This window comes from Solanum dulcamara, chromosome 4 (genome assembly GCF_947179165.1).
Source record: "Solanum dulcamara chromosome 4, daSolDulc1.2, whole genome shotgun sequence".
Taxonomy (NCBI): Eukaryota; Viridiplantae; Streptophyta; class Magnoliopsida; order Solanales; family Solanaceae; genus Solanum; species Solanum dulcamara.
In genome coordinates this window covers 3922817-3930637 of record NC_077240.1, presented here as the reverse complement: position 1 = coordinate 3930637, position 7821 = coordinate 3922817, and the positions used below count along the sequence as shown (strand labels likewise).

General features: G+C 36.4%; 1 protein-coding gene across 1 annotated transcript; it reads right to left on the bottom strand.

Moving 5' to 3' along the window:
• Nucleotides 1-551: 551 nt before the first annotated feature.
• On the bottom strand, nucleotides 552-7707 carry LOC129885575 (CBS domain-containing protein CBSX1, chloroplastic-like). The gene is made up of 8 exons (XM_055959900.1): nucleotides 7253-7707; nucleotides 6173-6260; nucleotides 5983-6047; nucleotides 4015-4063; nucleotides 2359-2411; nucleotides 1659-1774; nucleotides 1210-1267; nucleotides 552-1119 (listed from the first exon to the last, which is right to left on the bottom strand). Exons 1-8 carry the CDS (start codon nucleotides 7475-7477, stop codon nucleotides 1045-1047), a joined length of 729 nt encoding a protein of 242 aa, XP_055815875.1. The 5' UTR covers nucleotides 7478-7707; the 3' UTR covers nucleotides 552-1044.
• Between the last annotated feature and the right edge of the window lie 114 nt (nucleotides 7708-7821).

The window sequence follows — 7821 nt, the reverse complement described above, 5'->3', positions numbered from 1 at the left end:
ATTCGACCGTTGAAGGAATATCAGCAGGGTTGCCAATGGTCACATGGCCCGTGTTTGGAGAGCAATTCTACAACGAAAAGTTGATGATTGAGGTTTTGAGAACTGGGGTTGGCGTTGATTGAATGCAATGGAAGAGAATAGATAGTGAGGGAGTGAAAAGAGAAGAAATAACTAAGGCAATAAAGAAAGTCATGGTGGGTGAAGAAGCGGAGGGTTTCAGAGGCAGAGCTAAAGTGTACAAGGAAATGGCAAGGCAGGCAGTTGAAAGAGGAGGATCATCTTACACTGGTTTGACTAATTTGCTGCAAGATATAAGTGCATATAGTTCTACAAGTAACTAAGTGAACCATTTATTCCTATCACTCCACTACTAGATGTCTAAAACAAGATGAGGGCAAATAAAGAAAACATGTGTATATCAGCTTTGCATTTGTCGGTACACTCTAAACCTTGGTGTTCCCTCTTAACTGCATGATTTTGTGATGATATCTTGATGAACATGAAATTTATGAGATGGAACAACGTTGGGAGAGAAGAAGAAACACGTCAGATTTGAGAAGTCTTACGTGTTACATATATTTGTATAACGTGTACAACAAGTAGAAATATCTTCACACCAAATTAAACCATAAATCTAATTTTGCCATTGCACAATAAATGCAGCAATTGGAGTCTCCAGTTCTCTCACTCTTGTGTTTCCTTACAAATTGTATTGCATTACGTAGAATATAGCTAAAGTTCTCATACTACTACAAGTTTGAGAACTAACAAATGGTAGTGTCGGGCACCAGGGTATACCATCCATATGGGAGCCCCGCCTTTTATCAAATGTTTTCAACACAGGATATTTAGAGCTCCCAAGCATCATGTTTAATACTTACCAGCAGGTACTTGGGCAAAATAATCATTGCTTCCCCCTTCTCCCAATGATGCCACACTAGGTACAGTAATAAGCCAAGGATGAAAGAATGGAACAGTACATATATTATACAGTAGCATCATGGCTTGACATGAACAAATATCTTTCGCACTGGAACTCAGGTGTCATTGGATATTCTCAATAGTGCGTTTTATTTGCAGAGCGGCTCTAACCACATTGCCCCTTGTGATAATCCCAACCTTCACATTTCAGTGAACAGGGGTTCATCAGAAATTACATGCTGCTGACAAATTCACAAAAATAAAAAAGAGAACGAGAAGTCATATTACCAGTTTGCCATCAACATCTACAACAGGCAGCCGACGGTACTTCGTTTGGAGCAACAACCTAAATCAGCAGAATATCTTATGAATTCAACTTTACAGTTAAATTGCAGAATGAATAATCCAGATTCTCATTTGGTGATTAGCAAGAATATTATAGTGAAAAGCAACAGGAGAAAAGATTAGCAAGAATACTCTGCCTAACATAACAAGTCTCTTGCAGCCTTACCAAATGGATAGGTATAAAACAGAAATAGGCATTAAAAAGAACTTGAATATTACCAATAGCAAGAATACTCTGCCTTACATAACAAGTCTCTTGCAGCCTTAACAAATGGATAGGTATAAAACAGAAATAGGCATTAAAAAGAAATTGAATATTACCAATAGCACTAGCTAATTGGAATCTTGTAATAGCTTAATAAAAATAAGCTGACAAAAGTTTGTTTAATTACCTCGCAGCATCTTCAAGGTTGGTGTTTTCACAGACGGACAATGGAGTTGGTGTCATGACATCACCAACAACTTTTCCATTAGTTTTGCTCAGTAGCTTTTGAACTTCATTGAATGTCTACAAAATCGCAGAATGGAAGCAAGATACTTTAACAAGATAAAGAGGGAGCCTAAACATAATTCATGGACTAAGAACTTCCTTGTACAATACAAATGACACGCATGTAAAGTAATCTCTAGAAAACTCTTTTCAGTTTTTTAATAATCTCTAGAAAACTCTTTTCAGTTTTTTAATCTTTGTTGGAAGAGAGAGAATTATCTTAGAATACTCTAATAAGTGGATGTAATCCTAATTCCACCCCCGAAATGAGAGCCAAACTCATAAGTAAACACTGGCCTGAATACTTGCAATATCTATCACACACCTTAATTCTTCATGTTCTATTAACAACCCGTCAATCAGATTATAGGAATGTAAAAGCAAATAATTCACTGATGGTCCAGTTAAACTATATATTGATCATAAACATTCTCCACTCAAATCTATGTCTATTATTAGTCAAGCTCAAAGACGAAACAGCAATATAGAAAACAAGTAGAAACATAAAATCATATGACAAACCACCACATGTATAAATATCAGTAACAAAAGATGTTATCGAACTTTGGCATCCACTATTAGAACAAAAGATTATTACATACCTTCCAAGTACTGTCAACATCAGGAAACAGATTTGTGTCAGCTTGGCCAGCTCCTGAGTAAGAACATGAAACAGAAATTAAGAAAATAGAAGAAAGAGGAACTGAGGCATAACTTCTATCAATGGAGGATAAATTATACCTTTAACAAGGGTTCAACTTATTGTTTTTTTTTTGGTAAAGTTAACAAGGGTTCAACTTAAGGAAGCATACAAAGAAACAATTGCCACAGATTCATCAAGGTCAAACTGGTTTACTATATATCTCTCACTCATCATAGTCATTCGGGGAAACAGTTTACATGCATGATTAAAAGCTAACCATTAGATCTTAGACTTCTCAAGTAGTCAAAGCAGATTTATTAACGAAATAGGAACCAAGACTGATCTTTTTTCTGCTTCTCATACCCCCCCCCCCCCTCCTCTCCATATTTCTCCTCTTTTTTTTTTTTGCTTCTAAAGGTAGAAACCTCGATGTTCTATAGCTGGTAAAAGATTTATTGGATATCTCATTGCTAGCGCCCAGCACAACCACTATAGACTTGCTGCCCTTATCATAGATAATGGCGTACGACAAAAGAAGGTATTCAGCATGAGTTTTTCATTCATATGTGAAGAGTGTGTTATATCCTTCAATATTTTTCTTTAATAAATTTGTCAGCTGAATTTTAAGGTGTGGCTCAACAAGACTATAAAAAATGTTGAATCTGAACCTCTAACATATTAATAGAGGTGTCAAGTGATTAAAGAAAACGTCTGCTGATGCATTTAATAAAGAACTAATGCAAAAGAACATTTTGATTACACAATCTTCCTGTTGTAGCTTCTGGGAGCTATTTCTGAGCTATCTGTGGAATACTTAATCAATATCGTAAATATTGTCTTCAAAGAATGCTTCTTTGTGTAGAAATTGTGCAGACAATAAAGAATTTTCATGTTACTTATACATTAGAGGAAATTGCAATCGTACAGTAGAGTGCCCCAGAGTACAGAGAAATCCGACAGCTTTGCTTCTTTGGCAACCAGCCCTGTATGGTATTGCTTGATTATTATACTTTCAAAGCACTACATAAATGCTACTCATCTCAGCCCCTTCCCTAGGACTCCAATCATATTTTCACCAGCAAAACCTGAAAAACTAAAGCACTAAAAGACCTGTCTACATCTGTCCAGATTTAGATTCCCCATTGAACAAGAAGAGGAGACCCTTGCTTGTTTAACATTACAAGCCTCGCTAAAAATTCAGAAGTCACATATCACTCATGCAGTCTCAGCAGAATGTTATGCAACCCTACCAGAATAGACTACTATCACCCTTGTCAAGCTTCTGGATTCCCAGCTCCTATTAAGACTCAATTTTTTTATTCATATTAGTCAACAACTCATCAAGAACTTTGACAGCTCATTTTGTGAATAGAATAATGAAGTACAACTATTATCCTTGATATTTATTTTTTCCCTCGAGATTTTAAAAATGAGAACAATGTGAAATTGAGATATTTACAGATTCCATGTCAAGAAAGCTACCCTATCATAGCTACTCTAATATTGCTCATAAGCATCATTTAGAAATATGCTTAGCACCAGAATACAGCATTTTGAGAAAAGTTCCCTGAACGAGATTGCAAAAGTATAAAATTTGTCAGAACCTCAATCATACCTGATATAGAGTCAAGTGCCAGTAGATCATAATCAGAAACAACGCCAACCTGCAGAAATGTAGCATCTTCTGTCAGTGCATTTATAACTTGATCTAAAAGAGAGCATTCACTATTAAAAAAAATAATTTAAAAAGGGAGCAAGAGAGAGAGAATTTCATTTTAAAATAAAAAGATAAGGATAGCTGTCACAACTCACAAGCAAGGCAAGTTGTCTAATATATATGATGAGAGAAATCATACTACAACAACTACTACAACAATAAAAGATTCTTAACGAATACTGGACATACAGTAAGTGTACCAACATGACTGAACCTTAATCCAAACTAATTAGTATCGCTCATATGGATCTTTCTACTCTATTATGCTCTATACTCTGCATGGATTTCAAGAGAAGACATTTTCTCTTTGCAAGATTGCAGTATATTATTACATACTTCTTATGCATCAAAGCAACAACGACCTGAATCTCAGTGGGGATCAAGGCAGCAGCACCACTCTTCCACTTACAAATACCCCCTTGTTTGCAAATAATTTTACCTGCAACTCGACCCAAAATTGTACTTCAAGGCTATCAACACGACACTTCCGCTACAATGACTTAGACAACAGCATGTACCCTTGGGTGCGGAAGTTCCTACAATGGGTCAGAAAGCGGATGACAAGTGCATACATCATATCTCACTTGGACTCTCGACTTAGAAGAGTTTAGCTATAATCTAACATGTAGTAGCTTTATAGAATTGGCTTTTCAACCAAGCACGATGACCAAATCGTGTGAATCAAGGGTCCTTCTCGTACTAGTTTACATTACTATTGAAACACTGTCATCGGTAGGTAAAATTTGCATGTCTCACCCAAAAATATTTTTATCATAACATGGATATATTTCTCCAAGCCCACAAAAAAAAAAGAAGAGGATGCATACCCTAACTCTTGCCTGTCTACCAATGCACCACAAAGCATCTCTACCCCAAGCCCAAACCCCGTCCTCCTCCAGTTATTGCAACAGCAAGCCAAATTGATAAGTTAGCTAGTGAAACATCTCTGAACTGTTTTGATGATCATAATAATATTCTGGTAGTTTCAATTAGCAATAGGATTTTACATACCAGGAAAGCACCTGTTTAAAGGGAAGCGGAGAGCCTAGGTCAGAATGCTAAGGTGATAAATGAAGTGTCTTTCACAGGGGAGCTCCAGATATCTCTCACATTTTATCTAAGGATTAAGTTGCTTGAACAGTTTGAACAATACCAAAGACGGATTAAAGAAGTCAGCAGAACTCCCATTGGACTAGCCAGCAGCACTCCTTCCTAGTTCTAAAGAAACACCTGTTTATAATTGATTAGCCAGTAGCCGCAAAATCTTTTCAAAATGAAAAGATGGTAGAAAATATGGCATTTCTGGATTGACTGATCAGAAGAGTTGCCCCCGCCCTCAGCTCATTGCTTCTTTATCAACGTGGCTAACATGAAACTACATGTTGCAAATTGTTAACATTCAGCTTACACTTGTCCCAGTGAAGAGGCATCCTGGCACAAGGTATCATCTCAACTATAGGAATAAACTTCCCTCACATCTCTTCATGGAAGAAGCCAAGTGTGAAGATGATTTCCCTATGCCCCAAAATAAGGACATAAAATGAAGGCGAAACCTTCCACATAATAGTGATCCCTTGCTAGTATTTTTCACCCACAAAGATCAGACTGTACTTGTTTGCAGAATATCTTAATGCAATCATGGAGGAAAATTGACATTTTCTCAGAGCTCATGGAATCATTTTACGAACATTGCAAGAGTATAATCCCTTTATCGAAGCACAGCTTAGAAAACGGAAGGATAAGAGAAGAAATAAGCAGTGAAACAAATAGAAATACTCATCATCCCACACATGGAAGATATGGACTACGTAAGCTATTAACATACATCTTTCCAAGAAATTATGGAAGTAGATAAAAAGGAATTACCAATTTCCAGTCATCATCAACTACAGGAAGCCCAGTAACTCTTTTTTCGACAAGCATCTCAAGGGCTGCAGATCAAATTGCAGAAATAAAGGAAAACAGAATTATTAGCATGTTTACACTTTAATTTATCAAAAAGATATTCCCATATGTGTCCTTAAACTTTAAACCGGGGAAACAAATTCAGAAGTACCTTCACCAACTTTAGTTGTAGTTTTTACTACATGTAAATCTTCTTTCCTAGTCATAAAGTCACCAACTGAGTAATGTCCATCTCTTGGCTGAGAAGTGAAAAGTAACACATTAGTTCGAGCAAGTCACAACATTGGAGAAATTTCTCCTACCAAAAAACTAGCAAAATAAGGATGGGTTAGCATCAAAGCAGTTCTTCTACCTCAATCCTGACCTCCCTCTCCTCCTACTCTTGACCACCTTTGTAAATGTTGATGTGTAATGTGATATGTTTCGATATTGGGTTACATTTTAGCTTGTTGTATATATCAACCAAAAAAATACAAAGTTGGAACTGCTGCTACTCCTCAGTTTAAAGGAAACAAGAGGAGCATTCGATTTATGATGCAAAAGCTTAAACGTATGGTGCGGCATACCAAATCATAGTATAAGTGGTTAAAGCGTTAATTATTGAAAATAAAGCTAGACATGTGGTGCAACATACTAAATCATACTATGTGAGTGTTGCAAGTGTTAATTATTGTTATTCAAAGTACTCAAATATTGTACAATCAACGGGAAACTCAGCCATGAATATTATTATCTAATATACTCCTTCTGTGTCAACGGTTGAATTTTGGAGATTCAAAATTATGTGTCATGGTTAGGAATTTTGAGATTCAAACTCTTTGACTTTGATAGTGAATTTGGACATAGAAGTTTTAAGTTTTTTGAAATAAATAAATACCGTAAATTGCAAAAATTAATAGCTTACAATATGTAAAAGACTATACAAAAATTCTAATAATTAAAAAAAAAAAAAACTTTGTTCACTCTCGAAATTTCAATTGTGTCCCATAGAGCAAGTAGTTTTCTTAAAGAAGGGAAACTATGCTCTCTGGAAACCAGGTAGAGTAACACAGAGTTAACTCAAGTTACTCGGATCAGCTCAATTAAGAAATTTTCATTTCGCAGTGGTTAATATTTACAATAACGCGTCTGATATAACCTTCAGTGACCAAAACAGAGACATTCTCTTGTAAATCTGAAACATAACTAAGAAAAATAAACACTAAACAACGAATAGTAAGGCGTCACTTACAGACTGAGAATTTGAAGTAGAAGCAGCATCATTAGCTGAGGTTGAAGGAAGAGACGCCGGCCGGAGAGATCGAGAAAGTTGCCGTTGAGGTAAACAACGGCGAGATTTAGCAACTGATGGATCTCCTGTACGTGGACGGGCCGAGCAAGAGATCGTGGACGGAAAGAGGCGATAATTAAGGACGCCAATCGGAGAAATTGAGTTGAAATTGAGAACGGACTCCATTGGAATTAAAGGATGAAAAAAATGGTATTGTTGCAGAGTTGCTGATCTGATTCATTCAAAGAGAATATATTGCGCGGAAATCGTGTTTGTTATGCTGCTTAATTAATGTCAGGAAGGAAGAGAATCGTGAGGAAAGAAGAGTCACTGTTCGACAGCGGAATAAAAAGCGTTGCGTGTGAAAGTTCCCTTTACTTTTCTCATAACGCCGTGGAGTCCGGGAAAGTGACCGTTAAGGCACAAACCGCCCAAGTAGGTCGGTGGGAATTAGGAGTAACATACCGACTATATAGATTTATAATTGTACTAATTATTTAAATAGAATTTAATTTTATGAAAATAAATAT

What these genes read in the sequence shown, in the direction of transcription:
- LOC129885575 (XM_055959900.1), bottom strand. Translation starts at nt 7,477, where the DNA reads ATGGAGTCCGTTCTCAATTTCAACTCAATTTCTCCGATTGGCGTCCTT. An exon ending in TTGATGATGACTGGAAATTG is followed by an intron (nt 4,064 to 5,982) that starts GTAATTCCTTTT and finishes ACATTTCTGCAG; the next exon opens with GTTGGCGTTGTTTCTGATTA. An exon ending in AACCTTGAAGATGCTGCGAG is followed by an intron (nt 1,268 to 1,658) that starts GTAATTAAACAA and finishes CTGCTGATTTAG; the next exon opens with GTTGTTGCTCCAAACGAAGT.